The sequence below is a fragment of the Mustela lutreola genome, chromosome 7 (assembly GCF_030435805.1).
Source record: "Mustela lutreola isolate mMusLut2 chromosome 7, mMusLut2.pri, whole genome shotgun sequence".
NCBI classification, from domain to species: Eukaryota; Metazoa; Chordata; class Mammalia; order Carnivora; family Mustelidae; genus Mustela; species Mustela lutreola.
Genome location: NC_081296.1, coordinates 89,820,105 through 89,840,842, shown reverse-complemented (window position 1 = coordinate 89,840,842; position 20,738 = coordinate 89,820,105). Strand labels below are relative to the sequence as shown.

Below are 20,738 nucleotides of genomic sequence, written 5' to 3'. Positions count from 1 at the left end.
GGGAATTTGGACTATTGTACTGCCCTGTACTGGGTATGATAAAATACCTTGTCAGGGACAATGGGATGGCTCAGGGGATTGGTAATGGGATATATAGAGCCTTTCACCCATAGGTCATCAGCTTGAATTTTGTCCAAGTTGGCGGTGACTAAAAGTCATTAACATCTCATGACTGCTTGGTGGCCTATGTGAAATGAGTTTCTTAATTTATTTATTTAAGTCCATATATAGTACCTATGGCTGGGTCATCGGGGCATCTCTCTTGCTTTTACAGAAGCACTCCACAAAATCTACTACACTCATTTCAGTTCTCAAGATTCGTGATGAACTGAAGCCCTCCTACATGAGATAAATGGATTCATTTGAAGTTCAGACCAATAGCAGAATACATCCACCTGTTCTCTAGCACAGCCCACAAGGGTTTGGGGAAGCTGATCTAGGAGCCACAGGTTGGGGAGACCTAACATCCAGTTTCGTGTCACTTAGTTTCTTGTGAAGCCTGATCCGTGTTGTGGCTGGGGTGACGTCACGATGGCCCAGCCAGATAAAGAGGGAAAATAGCAGTCAAGCACCTCATGTATGCTATGCATGGGCTAAATCATGGTGTCCTAAGCAGAACACATTTTAATGGGCCAGGCTAGAAGCCACAAACCTGTGGAGACCAACATCAAGGTCTATTCCAAAGTGGACCTGGGCAGCCTCCAAGCTAGCCTCAGAAAAGGGGAAAGCAGCAGGCATATCTTGGTGTTCAGAATCTAGAAACAGTGGGATGGACCTTCTAGAATAAGAATTAGGTACCTCTGTGAGGCTATCAGAAAACCGAGGATACAAAAAATAGTGAATTTGCAAAACAGAATCTGTGCATTAGAGAAGCTAGAAGAAGGTGAATTATGTGTTTCTGAAAGAGTCTTTCCTCTTAAATGGAGGTTTTCCAAAAGGACTCCACTCAAGGGGAAAAGGGGAGGGAGAGAAGGGGAGTTGCAGAGAGGGAGACAGGAATGGAGAAAAGAAGGGAGGGGAGAGAGAGGGGGAGGAAGATAGGAAGAGAGGGAGGGAATTTTCAGAAACATACCTACTGGGTGCTATGATCCATGTAGAATTTGAGTCCTTTAAGTCAGATAACTGGCACATGGTATCAGTGAAGCCCAAGTTCAACCTTATATGGACAGATGCCAACTTTATGTCGCTTAACCCCTGGCTAGCTTTTTCATAAGGAATACTTTAGTAGTAAGAGAATAATTAGCTCAACATTATTAATAATAGTGCTAATACTCACTGAATACTTAGGATGTGCCATAATACTGTTTGAAGCATTTTATTTCATGTATTTTTAAAAAAGATTTATTTATTTTTAAAGAGAGCACGAGCTTGTGAGTGGGGAAAAGGGCAGAGGGCAAGGCAGAGAGAGAATCTCCAGCAGACTCCATGCTGAGTGTGGAGCTGATATGGGTCTCAATCTCATGACCCTGAGTTCATGACCTGAGCTGAAACCAAGAGTCAGATGCTCAACTGACTGAGCCACCTGGGTGTCTTAGATGTATAAACTCACAACACCCTTCCTTGTAAGGTATAATATGCTAATTTGTTTGAGGTTAAAACCAACAGGTGATTATTCTTATCCCATTCTCCAATTTATGCCAGAGAACTAAAATTGTATAATGAGCAAACTGAGGCACATATAAGTTAATTAACTTGATTAAGGTCACATTTCTAGTATATGACAGATCCAGGAGTTCAATCCATGAACACAAGCTGTCTGGTTCCAAGACCCTGTGTACTTACCTATTGGCAACTACTATAGAAATAGTTTAAGAGGTATGTCCTACAGTTGGGGCTAGGACTGTCATCTTATGTCATCAACTCTTAGTTATTAGAGCAACCTGCCAGTTAACAAGACTGCCGATTTTTAAAATCTATGATGTGGATAAGAGCTTTGAATGAAATTGCTACAAACCAGAGAAAACAACCTCATAGCTGATGACCACACCATACTGCATCTCCTGTCCGATAGCTCTGACATATGCCCTTGGATCTGCAACCAGTGGTAACTGGTTGGGGTTATCACTCAGGGGAGGAAAGCGATGTGCAGAGCTCTGGGTAGCCATGATCATACCCTTCCACCATGACCTCTTGGTGTATTGTTATGGTTCTTGGGAAACCAGAGACTTGTGCTCTGCCTGTGTATAGGAGGGCAGGGTAAAAGAGGGATGGATATGAGACCCTTCAAAGGAAAGCTTGGGCTGCTCTAAAAGTGGTGAAACTTGGAGCAGTCAGGTCTTGACTTAAAACTTTAGTTGATTATGAGTTAGATTGACCTAGGATCTCACCTTTAGGAAAGCTTGAAGGGCATCCTGAAGACTGATGAGAGCTCCTTGGGAGAGCTATCAAAGGAACTAGATAATTTGACTTCTGAGCTGAGTGGCTCGACAGTGATCCTGCTTGCATAGGAGTATCTTGGAAGAAGGGACAGGCATGGATGGGAAAGAGTGGCATCTAGCTGGTGGAAACAAGATCATGGGCTTAATCATGTGTTTCTGGGCATTAGAAGTTTCTCTCCTTAAAAAAAAAAAGTTTCCCATGGTCAAATAAATTAGGAAAGAGGAATTATTATTGATCACAGAAATTTCAAATGTTCATTCAATTAATGCTCATTGCTACTCTCCAAGGAGAAGACAGGCTACAAAGCTTTTCCCTATGCTTTTCTGGGTATATTATTACAAAGAACATCTCACAAGGGCAGGTAGGATAAGGAGCACATTTTGGAAGTATGGGCTTAGAATCTGTATCAGCTCTGCATTCTAGAAAGCAGAGGCCAAGATGTACGTTACAAATTGATGTATAAGTTTACCTCTTGTTTATAAAATGGAGACATCTATAAACTGAATCTTTCTATAGAGATCCTTTTGATTCCTTTTTATCACTTAGTTTATGTGAAATATAAGTTCTGTGAGAGCAGGGACCCTCCTGATAACTGGTATATTCCAAGAACGGGAACAGGGCTTGACCCATGGACATGCAATAAGTAATGACTGAATGAATAAAATAATGAATGAGTGAATGTTTTTCAAATCTTAGAGTACCGGGCTTATGTTTTTAGACTTTCATATTAGTTTTGTGAAATGGAAGGTATTTCTCTAAATATTAGTCAGATTTTTAATTCATTTTTATGTTATCAATTATATCAATTTTTGCCTCATTTGGACTAGCAGTAATTTAGGGGATCAGAAGATAGTTTTGATTGTCCTCCAATATCAATACTCACTCCATTTAATAAACAGATGGCTGGACAGAGGAAAGCAGAGTTTTAATCCTTTATGATGTCACTAATTTTACCGTTGCTCTTTCTGGTAATTTTGTCTAGAGAGGAAATCCCCTGACAAGTAAGCAGCACTGACCAGTAGACTGATATTTTATCAAAGGGACATGATACACTTTAATAAACCATAGAGAGGAACAGCTTTGAACCCTAAGGGAATTTATATCTTAATATTTTATGATCAATAGCATATGTAATTTAGTAATTTTCAAATTTTTCCAGATTTTATTATGAGTTGATGAAAAAGAGTGGACAGATGGTATCATCAATCCTAATCATGTGAAAGCTTGAGACTTGCATAATTTCTAAAATATTAACCACTATTAGCTCCTGGCTAAAGGCTGACCACAAGTACATTTCTAACTTTTTTCTATTATCTTAGGTCCAAATCACCATTTCTTCTGTTGCAAGTCTGTTCAGTATGTCCTCTCAAGCCTACCCATTACTTTTGGATGTAAAAAATGGCCTCTTGAATGGTTTCCTTTATTTCCAGTCTGCTCTGTTAAACACATCCTGCATACTCTTGACTTGATCAAGTATCAAGTCCAGTGGACATAAGTTACCTACAGACAGGAATCAGCATGACAGTGGGGAGACCATTCTAACAGTCAGAGCTGCCTGGGAAGGGTGGAGGATGTGGTCTCAGGGTTTGGACAGCTATTTTAGATAGATGTTGAAAAACATCTCGATGAAATGGTTAAGGATGAGAACTCTGATGTCAGACTGCTTGGGTTCACTTCCTAGGCTGTCTACCTACTACTACCACCAACGGTGTGATTTTTCCACATTAAATTTTTTTCAGTTTATTTCATCTGTAAAGTGGAGAAAATAATGATACTTTCCTCACTGTATTTTGTGAGGCATGAATGAGACAATGTATACACTAGGTTCAACAGAGTGTTTGACACTAGGTGACCATTCAATAAATATTAGTAGTTGTGTTGTATAAGGGATTCAGGAGTCCACAGTAGTCATATAAGATGACCCACAAGGGAGGATCCTTCCAAAATCAAAATTTATTTTTGTATTTGCTTTTAAGTGATAAAATGATGTTTCTTTGGGTTATTGCTCTGTTTAGTAATTTATACCCAGAATATCTCCTATGATTCTCAGTTGCTTTTCCCTGGCATTCCAGCTCTTCCAGGATCTGGCTCCCTCCTACATGGGCATTTATTTACCTTTGCTTCAGTGAGAGGACTGGGCTTCTCTCTGCCTCACAAATGCATCCCATTGGGCCACTTGGGACGATTCCCCCGGTAGATCATCCTACCTCTTTGCTCTTAGGTCAGTTTTCATGCAGCACATGCCTCCTCACCAAAGTCACCTATAGTCACTGAGCCTCTCCCTGACTTCTTACACCGCTCGTCATTTTTATGCCCCTGTTGAGGGTAGTGGCACTATTCTTATTCTTGTTCCTCTGGCTGTTGTGTCTAAGTCTTCTACTGAGGATGATCAATTTTTTAAGGGCAGGTGTCCTATCTTTTACCTCTCACATTCTCTGCAAGCACCCAGCAAAGTTCTCAAAACAAAACACATGGCCCATGTTCAAATCCTGGGGCCATAGTCCACTGTGATGTGAGTCAAGTTCTTTACTATCCCCAGTTCTGGCCAAGGGTCATTGTAAGAAATACATTACTTAAACATGCCTACTCTTGTAATTGTTATATAGAGATAAAACATAGTAAAAGATATTTATTAATATCATCATTAATGTTCTTAGAGTAGTTGCAGTAAGTTAAACCTTGGGTAGAAGAAGCTAAAAGAGTCAGTACAAATTTTCCAAGCTAGCATTTCCTGAATTTGTTAATGAAATCAGTAGAAGGGAGATAGTTTGGAAGCACCTCCCATTCAGAACATTCCTACAGAGCCAAAAAGATCAATCATCAGAGGAACTAATATTCCTGTGAACCTATCATGCAGCAGACATTTTTCTAGGTTAATTAAATAAGCAAAACAAAACAGAAGACAACCCCAAAACCCTTGACGGTGTGCATCAGAGTCCCTGACAGTCATGGTCTATGTGTGTTTGGGCATGTCAAATCAACTTGCTCCCAAAGAAGCAATACTCTTGGGCTGTTAATTTCAGGGTTGACGTTCCTAACCTGAGACAGTTCCCCCGGGACTGCCAACAGCAGTGGCTTGTAAGACAGTGCTGCCTTCCCCATCCACTATGGTGTCCTCATTGTCATCACCACACTTCTGTATTGTGTGAATAATCTGTCCCCCTCACATGATGGTCAGCCCCTAGAAGGCAAGGAGCTCTATCTTTGTTTCCTCTGTGCTTTGTATAACATCTGACACACGACAGACGTTCCTCAATAGTCTATAGAACCTCTAGTATCGTATCTCTAATATGAATTCTTGAATAAGAATTCATGTACTGTACTCTAGTTAATAACGACTACAGAAAAGACACAGTTTCAAGCTAGGTGGTGTTTTCCATGGGTCCCAAGAAACCATGATTGTGTTTCATGAGCAGATACCTCCAGGAGGACAGGACTGATTCCTGATAGGGTCCTCATGGACCCTATCGTTCCTCTGGTTCTTTTCCCACATCATGCCTGTCTTAGAAGGCTGGTTCTGAAAGGAAGAGCCTGGAAAAACTTTCCAGAGCCTAAGGCAGAGTGGAGGTCAAATGCACAGGGATAATTTTGGCTGTGCTCTTGGCTGAGAAGGCAGGCAGCTAATGGAGACCAAGAGACTTAGGGCTGAGTTTTGCCTATAATTGATTCAGAGGCTACTGTTCTCTGTGGTGTGAGGAGTTTCAGTGCAGGGATGAAGGAAGGATCAAGGATGAGGTGGAGGATTTTAGTTCTAAGGGAGAGACTCTATATTTAACAAAAATAGAGTTTAGCCAATGAACTATGTGCACTATGTGCATAAGGGGGTAGTGAAGTTTCTCTCTGGATGCCAGAAGGCTCTTGGAAAAAATTCTTTTCCAGGGTCTGCTTGGAGGTCTGCTATCAAGGTTTTGTCTCCTTTTCCATCCAGTTCCTAGGCTTTGTACTTACTCCAACCCTCATATTATACCCTTTAGTCTACTCTTAGCTGCTGAAAAACTTGTGTAGTTTGGGGCAAGCCACTTGGAATTTCCATCACTTCCCCCCAATAACCTCCCTGCTTCCCCATCTGTAAAATAAGGATAACACACTGACCTGCCTCAGAGGGACAGCGTGTGAATTAACTCCTGTAATTAGTGGCTTCTGTGCTCTGCACACTCCAGGCAGGATGTGAGCACCAGCCGTGTCGCCATGGCTCGAGCACGCATTGCAGTGGCTCGAGCACGCATTGCAGTGGCTCGAGCATGCTTTGCTTCTAACGCTGTGCTCGGGAATAACCGCTTGGCAAGGAGCTGATGACTGGAAGTTGCAAACTTTACACAGAAGCAATATTTCCAGTATTTTCCCCAAGCAATCATGAGTAAATTGCTCACTAGGGGTGGAAATGGTTTCCAGCCAGTTCTGCCTCTTCTGATCTGTGCACCCTGCAATGCTCAGTCAATGCCAGGTAACGGATCCTTCAGAAATCTGCTGTTTAGTGCAGATGAAGAATTCAGAATGGTATAATTTGGCTAGGGATGAAATTTCAGTGCAGCGATATGTATTAAAAGCAAATAACTTGTGCTTTGTTCAAGGCAAGAGTTAGAGAAATAGAATCTATAATTTGTAATCATCCAATGCCAAAGACAACCACTCTTTTGCTGCTTTGTTTTAATGAAGAGGGACAGGTCATCCATTAACAAGTCATCTTGGGTTTCATTTGGAAACTCTGAAAATGTACCCCTTATCACCATAGGTAAAGAGAAGTCAAAATTATGACCTAGAAAGCTATATAAAATAACTGTTAAAAATAATGGGTTGAAAAAATTGAACTTCTAAGCCTTCAATAGAAGAAGGTTTAGGAAAAAAATGCTACATATAAATGGAGTGAGACTATTGTGTATTTTGATACGAGTCCTATGCTTCTTTTATTGAACAAACCATTTGCCACCCCTTAAATACCATGATATTAATTTATATAAAAGCTGTACTTCTTTTCCTCCCGAGTTGCAACCACTGTGATTTAACTCTGGGAAGAGAAAGTTTGTTTCAGAATGGCATGCAGAAGAACCCTGGGGAGATCCAACATCTCCTCTGGGAACAAAAGTGACATTGTTCTCCAGTAGCTAAGTGAGTCACCAGCATGCTTTCGACGGGTCAGGGTGTCAAGCCCAGAAAGGATGCCATGCTCTGCAGCCATGAGACTTGGGAGCTGGCCTGGAAGGGCAGAGCTCGGGTCCCAGGCCAGCACAGCCTGGAGAGAAAACAAGATCTTTACCTTTTTTTGAGCTCCCTCACGCGCAATCCTAGAAGTGTAAGGTCACTTTGAAATGTCCTCATCACACACAGACAAGGTCACACCAATTAAGGTGATGTGTGCCTACATCTCGAATGCCAGAAGAGAGCTCTGGAAAATACAGATTCCCTCCTGTGGCTGTTCAGGACGCTCTTGCTTATCATAGCTGGGGATAAAAGTAACATTTAAAAATAGCCTTCTTTCTGCAGGAGAAAAATAGTCCTGCCCCGGGGTGGTGTTTTTGAGGTGCAGGAAGCACTCCGAGTTGGACGAGGCAGTCTCTGGAATAGCATCAGCTTGTTTTTAAGGTGGATGAGTCATCGTCATTCAGGAGCAGCAAAAGAGAATTTCTATTTCGTTTCAAAATAACGGTGACATAGCTAAGGGAAATGATTTTGCATATGTATTTTTTTGGTATAAAAGCTGGGTTTATGCATAAATGGTGATCTCTTTGGGTTATGAAAAGACTAGTTTTTTTAGGCTGCTTTCTGACTGCTAGACTTGACTCATACATGCACACATGGGTATTAACGGGGCCAAGCAAGGGTTGGGTCATCGTGAACTAGTCTGGATTACTGGTATAGGAGAGATGCATTTAATATTCAGTCCATCAGTGATAACTGTGGTGCATTATCTGCTGGATTTATCTTTGCTTATATTGTATGAATATGGAAAGGAATTAAATGTGTGTTTACAGTTTGATAAACATTCAACATAAATTATACATTTTAATTTCATTTATTAGTTGGGGACCGCGGAAAGCAGGAATTTCCCTGCATACAAACTGCCATTCAGATGGAAGGATTAGCTGCTTCCTGAAAAGGTACACTAAGTGTTGAGAATGAAATTCATCTGAGTCTCAAGTGTGTCACTGCGTGGTTTGTGGTTACATGGTTCATGGTCAGAGTTTTAGAAAGACCAAGGTAGAGTGCAGCTCACTCTAGTGACTCCAGAGTTTGTATTTTATACTTCCGGTAGTTCCAACATTGCCACCAAGAGTAAATCTAGTGCTAATCAATGTCGTACAGTGGACAACTTGAATGTTGCAGTTGTTGTACACATTCGCAAGCTCTGCGGATGTCTACGAGATCTTGGTCTGATCTTGGAGCATTAGCATGCAGAGCAGTCCCCATGATATTATCTTACCATATAACGACTCCAAAAATCTCACCGAGATTAATGGTGATAACACAATTCCAGAAAGTTGCCACTCTCTATGTAGAAATATATTGGCAATAAAAACCAGTCACTGTGTGCCTTTCCCCAGTAGGGGATCTCTCACTTTTCTTTGATTTTTAAAGGCTTCAGATCAATAACTGGAGTGACATTATTAACAGCTCCCTCAACACCGTGGCCAGCGCTAATATTAAATCCATTACACCTTCTGTTTGACATTTGCAGTACAGCAGAAAGTGCTGTAGATACAGTCACATTGTCTGGGGACTGAGGTTGGATGTGGGGTTAGTAAGATGGTTTCCCTTGCCTGACTTCTAAATTCAGTTCATTGATAGGAAACTTGAACCAATAAAAAAAAAAAAAAAAGAATGTCCCCCACCCCTATCAACCCTACACTAGATTGTAAATAATTCACCCTTAAAGGTACAAGTGTATCTTAGATATCAGCAGTTCTTGAAATAAAATAATGATCTGATCCTCAGATAAGTTTTTACATTCTTTATTGTTATTCCTAAACATGTATGTGTCTAATTATATCACTTATTGTGGAACTATCTAATGAATTCAGAGGAACTGCGTTCCTGTAGAATTGAGGGCTGATCAAATTTGCCACGGCACAGACACGAAAAGAGAAAATGCAGATTATTTCCATTCAGGCAAGGAATCAACTGCTTCAATTTTGCTTGTCTTTAAAATATTCAGGACATAGAATGGGCATAATAGCATAAAGATCATACTGTACAACGATTATCTTAACCCCCTGTAACAGGGTAGCTCTGTCTGAAACTTTAGACAGAGCACGATAACCTCTATTTTAGGCCATCAATGGTTAACCTTGCTGCTGTAGTTATTCTTGACCAAAAGTACTGTCTCATACGCTTTGCTAAATTGTCTAAATCCTGGTGCGGTATTGATTTCTCTCTCTATGAGCTCCTACCCATTCAATAAGCTGTAAGAACCTCTTGTCCTGGCTGAGTTCCCTCTGAAGCAGGACCCAGGTATATGACTCCTGCCAGTGCTCCTACAGTGGGGACTTGATTGTTAGCTCGTGGGAAACAAACCACTGGAGACGGAAAGAACGTTTTATATTAAAGTAAGAAACATGACAGGGAAAGTTGCTGTGAGGTTAAGTGGAAAAGCAGATCACTAGAAGCCTCTAGGTTATGATCTTATTTCAGAAAGGCAGACGATGACCCCCCCCATACTACATCCATATAGATGTACATATATATATGTGTATATATATATATATATATATATATATATATATATATATACATACACAGAAAATCTGGAAGGATAGGCATAGAATATATGCATATGAACAGTGGTCATTTGTGGGTAGTGGGATGTTCGATGGTCCTTATTTATTTTCTGCATTCTCTAAAGTTTCACAATAAGAATGAATTAATTTAAGAATTAGGGGAGAAAAAAGGAGTAAAGCCCAATTATATGACCTAACCTAGGGAATATAAGGAGATTTTTTTTTTTTTAAGATTTTATTTATTTATTTGACAGAGATCACAAGTGGGCAGAGAGGCAGGCAGAGAGAGAGGAGGAAGCAGGCTCCCCGCTGAGCAGAGAGCCCGATGCGGGGCTGGATCCCAGGACCCTGAGATCAGGACCCGAGCCGAAGGCAGAGGCTTTAACCCACTGAGCCACCCAGGCGCCCCTATAAGGAGATTTTTAAAGTTCTTCCAGGATTTCTTGAAAGAGCTACTTTTTTATTTATTAAGCATTTAAAGGTGCAGCTCTGAAATTTATTAAGAGAAGAGTATAGCACTTGTAATCCCCAGATTTAAGAATAATGAAAAGACACATGCAGATCTAGAGGGGGAAAAAAAAGGGACCACCCAGACATCCCATTCCAGAGGCTCTGTGCTCTCTCAGGTGTGAGAAGCTGCAGGGCAGCCCAATCTCTTTCAAAATGTTTAGACCTCCATAGACACTCTAGAACTTTGTAACTATATAAACAAGGCCACCCACGTATTTTTCTTCTGCCTGCTATAAGATTTCTCTAAAAGAAATACCTGTATTGACTAAACTATGAATAACTATGCATACATGTAAAAGATTTGTTTGGGTTTCCAACAGTCAAGAAATGCCCCCTCCCGCACCCCTCCCCCCGGCCCCATTATCTCGAGACTGGTTCAAGACAAGACAATCACAGGGCTGGCAGTTCAGAGAAAGAGAATTCCTATTATGGCACAGTATCTCTGCCTTTTAGGCTGGTTTAGTCACTTATTTCCTTTTATTATAATGCCAAATGTTATTTAGATTTCAGTCATTTAGTAATGCTACGCTGAACACATCAGGGCTTCTAGAAAAGTCCATACCCTCATTTTCATAATCACCACATACTGATATCCCCTTTCCAACAAAATTACACTATTATTTAAAAAAGAATCTGTGTTTCATCAGAGTTTAAAAGATTATGTTGCAATGAACAAGTCCTCAGAAATGTCCTCTCGTATTATTAAGAATTAGGAAATCCTGTTAAAATTCTTTCAGCCTTTAAGAAACATAAGCAGCTTTGGGATGTAGTGCCTGACCTGGACTTTTTAAAGTAATTCCCTTGGAGCAGTGTTAGTTAAAGGTAGCACCCTACCCCGCTTTTCAGTGTTTAAGCAGTCAATCTAATTGCCCTTTAAGCCTAAGACCGAAAAGAACCAAGGCTACAGACATTAAGGCAGAGTAAATTTCACATTTTGTAATGGTAAGAGCTATACCCTTCATCAAGGAAGAGAAACCTTTCTTATGCCACTGTTGCTAATGAGCCCCAGTGGTTAAGAAATGTAGGAAGCAGAATTTTCAATTTTACTAGTTAGGATGATTCCAAGAAGGCTGGGAGAGCAGGGGAAGGAAGCCCAAGTAAATTGTCAATCATACTTCAGCACACGACAGAGTAATGACAGAGTAACTTTAAAGAATATATGTCATTCTCCTCCTAACAGTGTGCACAGAAATGTTTTATGCATCCTGGAGCCTCCTGGAAGGCAGGGGATTGATCAGAGTTCTTATAATCAATCTTAAACCAGTCTGATTTTGACTCTAGCTTATGATATCCCAGCAGAACTGGTTTACAGGCAGTGAATTTTTTTTTTCTCCCGATCAAAGTCTTTTCCAAGTGACAAGTTACCCTAACATGTGTTTGGGGAGCCATCAAGCTCGATATGAATCAACAGTGTGGCCTGGCCGCCGAGAGGACCTAATTCAAATTGAGGCTGTCTTAGCAGAAGTACGGTTACCTAAACCGAGAGAGGGGACCGTCCCTCTGTTTTGTACTAGTCAGAATACACCCAGAGGGCTGCACGGTGTTCTCAGACCCATCCTCTTAGAGGGTGACGAACACACTGAGGCATGGCCGTGGGTGGGTGACTAAGGTGGTGGGGGTCTCAGGAACATGCCACTGCATAATGTTTGTGGGATGAAGGGCTGTTTGACCTGGAATGGAGAAGGAAGGCAGGAGGGAAGGGAGAATTTGGTCTATATCTGGCTTCATGTATTTGAGAGGGTGGATGGAGAGGAACGAGTAGATCTGAAATGAGATCCCCAAGGTCAGACCTGGGATCAGTGGGGAGAAGTTACAGCAAAACTAGGTTTTGGCTCCATATTCAGAGAACTTTTCTCTCGGAGCTGTTCGCCAATGGGACAGGCAGCCTTGAGGTTTCTGAGCGTTCCACTGGGGTGGTTCCAGCCGAGCCTGGGAGGTTAGCTATTGGCTTTGACATAGAGGGATGGCTTCCCTGATTGAAGACTGGAGATTGTCTAGGCTTGATAGTGAGTCAGGGAAACCACAAGGGTTTTATAAACCTGAATTCTTATACATCGAGTGTTGAGGAGTATTAGCAATCCAGGTTTCCTAATTCATCTCCAGAAGGAAAGAGTGAGAAACTATTTTGATGTGCTGTTTCTCAAGTCTGCTCAGGTATGAATATTCAAAAGACGAAAATGCAGTTTCAATGATCTCACAGACATATCTATTTAGTGACGTTGGTGAGCAATGATAAAAGAAGATAGGACTTCCCTGGGAACACGATTATTTTCATTTTAAAATGGTTAAGAGTAGTCTTCAATACTCTCTCTTCTAATGCCTGGTGCTCACTGGAGAAAGACACTCACCAATCCTGTAGAATAATGCCCTAGAAACTGCAGTTAACTTCCACGAGGAAACATGCATTGGTTTTAGATGGAATTAAAATATTTCCAAAGAGCCAAATATGTTTTTTTTCCCCATCTGCGTGAGCAAACACACTGTGATTATTTTTAAGCAGGTTAAATTTAAGTATTTTCTTAGAATCCTTTTAATATTAATCTTAAGATGGGTTGTTTTCTACTTTTCTTTCTATAAAATGAGTTTGTGTTGAAAATCTGTTTTAAAACAACATATCAAGTAAAGTACAAGCATCTTTAAAGAGTGCAAAAATAATTTCCCAAGTAAGCAAATAAAACTTTGCACTTCAAATCAGGCCTTGATTCATTAAAAATCTTAAACTTCTCATGAGAAAAATTAACATTTAAACCACTGCTGCTTGGCCAAGCACTCCACCACACAAGAATATGAAATATCTCCTCTAAAAAAGTACAAAAAGGACAAAACCACAAATGTGGAACTTCAATTAATTTAAAGCCCCAATCAGCAAAGAATAAATCCTTCGCAGATCTAATTACCAGCGCTCTCGGAAGACCCAGGCCGACCAGCCAATCTTCCCCGTGTTTGAACAGCTTGATGAACTAGGGGACTGATGGATATCAAGTCATTTTGTTTAATTTATAAATGGATTTTCCCCTAATACTTAAATTATCATCAGTACAACACAATGAAAATGGGAACATTCTGAATGCAAAGTCTATAAGAGTCCTGGAAGGAATCCCAATGAGGAATGTCACCTCTGTTCATTCCTCTATACAATTGATCTAATTAAATACTGAGGGTAGAAAGGCAGTTTAAAATGTAGCCATTTCTGTTTTCTTTTTAGCCTTAATTTATCTGTTCACATCTTTCAAGTACCTTCTGATGCTTACCAAAAAAAAAAAAAGAAAAAAAGAAACCAAGATTTCTGTAAGTCCCTAATATTTTTAATTCTCTACAAGCTAATATTCAAGAAGAATTTATCATAGATTTTGGTGAGTAATAAATAAATGCACTACATTTAGCCACGGTATCAAGACAAGGAAGAGGGCTTTCCAAATCTGAACCTTTTTCCCTCTAGTAATCTGAAAGGGGAACTCAAAGAACTAGTGCCTTCTCTATGTATTGTTCAACTGAAATTAGATCTCTGGATTATACTTATTAAAATGTCTCCTTATTTTCAAATCCTTTCCTTATTTAATTACTGCACGGGACAGAAAGCTGCACGGAATTGTTAACTACCATTAGACCTATTTATAGTCTCTTCGCACGGTGACTTGAGTGCAAGCATTGGCAAAGGTCCTGCCCACCGTCCCCCACGTCGGGATAAATTCCCACCTGGCTCAGGGGTCTCCGACTGGGAGGAGGAAGATGCCGAGCTGGCTCCGTCCTCAGCCGTGCCCTGCGAGAGGAGACCCCGCCCCGGCGGGAGCTTCATGCCCAGCTGCTCTGCCATCTCCACGTGGTCCCCCGGGTGCACGTAGTCAAAGACGCTGCTGCCTGTCAGCTCCACCTAGAGGGGGAAGAGAAAGGGTGGGAGAGAAAGGCGTCAATGGCTTTTCTGCTCTCAACTTCAGCACCCCTGTGATTCAGATCTGGAGCGGAAAAGGAAACAGAAAGACGCAGATCCCAGAACCAATCCCAGTTCTGAGTCTCTGTCCTTAAATGCTGAGGATTCTTCAAGTTGAAAGAGAAAGGTTTTTTGTTTTTTGGTTTTGTTTTTGTTTTTGTTTTTGGATACGTATTTATTTAGCAATTGTTTAGCCCAGTTTTGTTTTGTTTTCCCTCCTACACCATTTACTTTCTAAAGCCAAAACATTCTGTGGACTGTGGAGGACCCTGCCTGGCGTGCAGCTGTTTTATCCAGGCATCATCAAATACTCGCATGTTTCGTGTCAACCGCATGATTGACTGAATTCTACGGTTTTCTTCTTGAGAAGTTGGGGCTTTGTATAGAAACAGCTGGAGATACCGGATGAGTATTTTCCTTAGAACACACCGAATTCCAAGATGTGTATTTATACATCTCAGCTTATTTCTATGTAAATTTAGATGAAAGAAGGGCTGCTTACAAATATATGCAAAGGCATAATGTTTTCATTAAATATTACTCATTAGCACGGTAATCATATGGAGAATTTTCCATGCAAGAGAGGTCAGCTGGGGTCTGAACCAGCCATTTTTTTTTTCTGCTAGTCTCAGCTTGTTTTGCCCTCAATCTAATAAGAGACATGGTACAAATCTCCTTGAGGGCCTTAAGAAAAGGTTTTATTTTGTATACTGTTAGCATCAGGTGGATTCTAAAGGTAGAGAGTGAATATCAACGATCAGAAGAGGGTCAGCCTGCCACGGAGGGATGGCCTGTTTCCCTGCTGTCAGGCCTGGCCCCTGTCTCTGCTGCTATCTAACGGATTGGCCTGATTCCTGTGATCTGATGGTATAATTCTTCCCTTCTAAAATAATGCTGGGTTCACTGTATTATGACCAGGACAGACAGGTCAACAAGAGAACAAGATAAAGCTCTTTCTGGGGTCCCTGACGGGTGGGGGTTTCCTGGTCTCAGGCCAGATCTGATGTCCCTCTGTGCCAGAAGTTCAGAAGATCCTAAGTTTCTTGCTGGATATTTACCCAGAACTCCGTCCTACCCTCCCCGCCCTTTCCTGCGTCATGTGCGGCATCCCTCCAAATTCCACCTGAGAGCCTGTGGTCTTTTTCTTCCAAGAAGGAAGCTTGGCCGTGGGCAAACTGTCACAGAGAGCTAAATACCCAGAGCAGTTATTAGCCCCAGAACTCCAAGTCCCAGTAAAATGATCACATCTACTTCCAGACACCATTTGATTAAAATCGTAACGGGCTACACATCTTCAACATCTATCAATTAACAGGGGGAGAGCCAGAAAAATGGGAGGCTAAATTCAGTTTGGTTAATAGCTATTCCTGAAAAAGGCTCGCATAACTTTTACCGAAAATGAGGTGCTTTCTCTTTGCTATTAAATTACACTCTCCTACCGTATTAGCCGGCTCCTGACTCTATCATTTTACAATAACTATTTCCTCCGTTTGATATTGTTACAGAGCGTAAATCAGGATTCATAAGTGATCAGTTCCTACCCTCTGGGAGGGAGGGATTACATGGAAATAATCCCTTTAATGTGCGCCTTGCCTCTAAGCATTTCACACAGCAATAAATGGGTAAACTGACTTTGAGCAATTAAGAAATTAAATGAAACTAATAAAATGTGTGTTTTAATATTTCTTGATGGTTATTTTGTTTGGGGATTAGCGAAGATGAGGAAGTCACTGGCATTTTGCAGGGAGTCCAATGGTAGCACTTTAATATTGCTGTCACTTCTCAAACACTGAGTATTCCTTTAATACTGCAATGTGCCTTTTGGCGCAGACCACAGATTGTGATAAGATGACAACACAGGTGGGAGATTAATAGATTTTTTTAGGGGTGCCGGCTACTGAATATTCATGGAAGTTGGTCCTAACGGCGGTGAAGAGGAGTAGACCGCTGTCTCCACAGCCTGCTTGGCTCGGTGATGCAGGCATTTCCTTTCCATAATATAACAGCCCAAATATAGCACGTCAAGAGCAAGACTGAGGCGCGACATGCCGCATCACATTCCCCTAGTGTCCTCCAGGGGTCTACCGCCAGGTACTCCAGAGTCTAACCTTGGACAAAAAGGCTGGCACTGGGAGTCTGATTCCATCCCAGTCTCTCTCTGTGTGCTCTACTCAAGGTCACAGGGCACAGGAGAAGGCACAAACTTCCTGGGGTCATAACTTGACTGGGAGATCACAATCCCTTCCTCCTCTGCTGTGTGACCTTGGACGTGTCACTTAGGCTCTCCTTGGGCAGCAGTTTCCTTTTTGGAACTGGCACTGGCAGTTCTGCTGCTCTGTGGGACTTGGGGCTGGGGGACATCTCTCACACTGTATGCTAATGGAGTGGGGCACCCCTGGAGCATCCCTCCATGGCAACTGTGTAAGGCAGTGGCCCTGAGAGCTGAGCTGAAAACAAGACTTTCTCTACCTGCCTCAAAGCCTGATTTTGAAAATCTAGTGAAACCATGCTGAGAAAATCACTTTCTAAGACAGAAACAACACAATGCCTGTTGCCTCCGCCAAACAGCGTTTGGTGGGTGACAATGGGTGACACCAGGGCACCTGGATGTTTCAATTGGTTAAGCCTCTGCTTTCAGCTCGCACTGCGATGATCTCAGGGTCCTGGGATCCAGTACTCCATCGGGCTCAGCAGGGAGTCTGCTTCTCCCTCTCCCTGCTGCTCCCCCTGCCTGTACCCACTCTCTCTCTCTCTGTGTCAAATAAATACATAAAATCTTAAAGAAAAAAAAAAAGAATGGATGACACCCAGACACGTGTACTCTTATGTAACTACGGTGAGGAGATCTTATGGTTTGGGTGGTGGCTTTGGGACCTGGCTTTACTCAGAGGCTGATGCCTGCTTTGAAACCCAACTACCTGAGTAATACTCTGGGGAGCTCCCCACTGCTGTGTAGGAGTTCTTTCCATACTTTTCTCATACCACTCTTTTCAAGTGTTCCGATGTCCTGTTTTACAAAAGAACTTGAATACTAGAAGAGGCTAACAGTGGAGGTAAATTTTGGTTCCAAGTCTGCCTTGTCATCCTACTGCTTCTGGGAGAGTGCATCTGCAGTCGGGGAGGCTGAGCAAGTGGGGACCTCTGAGCTCCACCACCCTGGAGCTCCACTTCCATTCAGGAGCATGGGGGTGGAAGGAAGCTGGGGGAGGCAGACAGCCTGCCCAACGCCAGGCCTGAGGATGCTCGGCCTTCAGACTCTCGGGCCAAAAAAGGGCACGAAAGCAGGTATACTAAAGGGAGGTAGACCTAGGGATGGACAAAAGTCTCTTGAGCCTGGAGTCCTGCTCCTCCTCTTCCTCACTTCTCACGTTTGTCTAGTCCTTTTCATGTTCCTCGCACTGATTTTCGCTTTACTTTCTTAGATTTTAGAGCTGAAAGAGACCCCGGCTAGAACTCACCTGTCACTAAATTCTGTACCTCAAAGTACACTGCAGGAACCCAGAATGGGGATCTTTCACTGGGTGACACACATGACTTCATGCTACCTTGAAACAGGAAAAATAAATAGAGCTCCAATCCAGTGTTACTACAGTTAATTACATATCCTCAACTCCTCAGTTACCAAGTCTTCCAAAATGTCCCTGCTAAGAACTATGACCAGTGTGTCCTACACAGCAGGTCTGTCACAAATGTTTGCCAAAAAAAATAAGAGAAAGATATTTAGGCCCAAAATATTTTGCTTTATCTGTGCTTGATTTAGAAAAGTTCAGGTTGGTTCTTTTATATCATTCACGACGTTATTATAATAACAGTATTTGACCTATAAAGTGAGTTACAATAGAGCACATGATATATTTATTTCCAGTAAATATTTGTCCAATGCATGGAGACCTTGACCACCTTCTATAAAAGCCAACTGAATTTAACTGTGGACAGGATTATAAAAATGCTGGGAAAGAACAGGTTTCAAGGCACTCTTTTACACAGCCAACTTCCGTAACCCTCTCTCTTCAATCTATGGCAGAACTGTGGCTGGTTGGTTACCCAAATGTTCACAGAATTTCACAAAAATAGTTTCCTAACCGTTCCTTCAAACTGATGGTAGAGCTTCAGAGAAATTTCATTTTATATTGATTAGGATTTATATAATGGAAAGGTATAGCCTTTCTCCCCTTGACATTGTGTTCTTCTGATGGGTGCAAGTGGGATGCTAAGGCAATTATGAGACCTTCTTCATTTTCTAGTAAGTCCAGTCACCTTACGTAGTGCTAAAAAATAACCCCAGCCATGTTGTGTTTATTTAACTCAAGAAACAGACCCATGGGACTCTCTAACCTAAGGAGGGACACTTGCTCACTGGGTCCCCCTCTTATCTCCCTGAGTGACACATAGAGAAACTGATCTCTCTCACTGCTTAGATATTGGAAAACTGAGAATGTACAAGGGGCAGGAGCCAGGCGATAGGTAATGAGCAGTCATATCCAGAAAGAGCATTTGGTCTAAATTCCTTTCTCCCTGAGTTTCCCCATTCAAGCTTACCTGCCATGGATTCCCCCAGAACAGAGTGTAACTCGGAGTGCCATCTGCACAGTCAAGCTAAACCATGGCTTTCCTCAATGTTAATTCACATTCTGTTAGCTTGCATGCAATTTGCACACTAGACACAGTTGATTTGGTAACTCTGAAGTTTCCCAGAAAAAAAAAATGTAAATATATTATACAGTGTTTGAGTTGACTTTTCCATGTAGGGTCACTGTACCCTGCTGGTAGATAGGATGGGGGACTAATTTGTCTTTTCATACATCAAGCAAGCATGTCAATAGCCTTTGCTTGGCCCCCTGGGGTGAGCAAATACTTTTTAACTACAGCGATGTACTAACAGTGCAACTCATTGCATCCAGGGTTCCTTTCGTTGAGATGGTTTCATATAAATGAAGAACAGGCAGGAGTGTTTCCAGTCCTCTCCACATTGGAACAACTTGAGAAAGACACTTTTACGAAGAAAGATCATAAAACCTATTTCTTTCTTCCTTTTAAAAATATTTCCATTTTAGGAATAAGACCTTGTTCATTTTTATCACACAAAAATATTCAAAACTGCCATTTAAGGTACAATTTCCTAAGCCTTTTATAGGATTTTCTTTGTTCTTTTTTTTTTTTTTTTTTTTTTTTTTTTTTTTTTTTTTTAGTTTTTGAGGGCATTGAGATTGCCTGGGAAGACTCGGAGGCACTATGGGTTCAGCCCTTTCCCAGAGTCCTTTGAATCTGGGCCTTACTCCTAGAGGCGATGCCAGCCATATTGTAATAGAAGGTCAGACCTGAGAGAGGACGATGTTAGTGGTAAGTGGTTTTGCAAATGAACTCCCAGGTTAGGCTTTCAGATCTACTGTAAGACCCTGGATAGAAAACCCTGACCCAGGATAAGGAGGAAATTCTATCTCAGCAGGGCAGGTTAGGATTTGTAGTTTTTTGGGGGTCACATTTATATTATTGAGGGATAATAAAGTGATAAAAGAATAAAATATAATAAGATGTGATAGCTTGATTAGCATAGGTTTTCTTTGGATTTACTGGTATCTTAATGCCATCTTCATAACTTCCTACGTATTGCAGAACTCTACTGAATATTTATGAACTGTTTTGACAGAAACTTGATGTTCTTTACTGCTCTGTCTCATTCTATGTATTTGCTGACTTATCTGAAGAAAAACGCATAAAAGCATTGGGTCTGTTACAGAAATACATGTATAAATTAGTAGAACAAGAAGAAAGAAAGGTTCTATATCAAAACGATGAGGCAGAATGAAAAATCCTTTCAATGTCATCAAATAAGAAAACGAATCCAACTCTCTTCTTACAGATATGTTAACAGAGCCTTCCCTTAGAAGAATTTGAGCTAAAAGATACCATATCGTGTGTTTATTTTATCTTCAGAAATAAACATTTTAAGTCCTTTGGGAATCAGTGAGGCCAAGTACTTTTCCCTTGGTGTTTTTTGGTATACTTTTCTAGAACCCTTGGAGTGCCAGGCTTGAGAATATGCAACCACAGTATGCAAAGAGAATACTGTATAACCAGTTCTGAACTTTGATTAAGAAGTGCCAGAAGATAATTCTAGTGGATTTCCTAGTTCTCAGAGAAGAAAAATGGGACACAAGAGGAAATAAAGAACAGATTGCAGGTACTGCCTTGAATTTAGGCACAGTTGT

General features: G+C 41.4%; 1 protein-coding gene across 5 annotated transcripts in view; it reads right to left on the bottom strand.

Moving 5' to 3' along the window:
* The window catches only part of NPAS3 (neuronal PAS domain protein 3), an 845,279-nt gene that overhangs the window by 112,433 nt on the left and 712,108 nt on the right, over window positions 1–20,738 (bottom strand). For all 5 annotated transcript variants that reach the window (XM_059181882.1, XM_059181877.1, XM_059181880.1 and 2 more), the window contains one exon: window positions 14,298–14,472. In XM_059181882.1, the coding sequence (XP_059037865.1) occupies window positions 14,298–14,472 (175 nt within the window). The remainder of the gene's footprint in view (window positions 1–14,297; window positions 14,473–20,738) is intronic.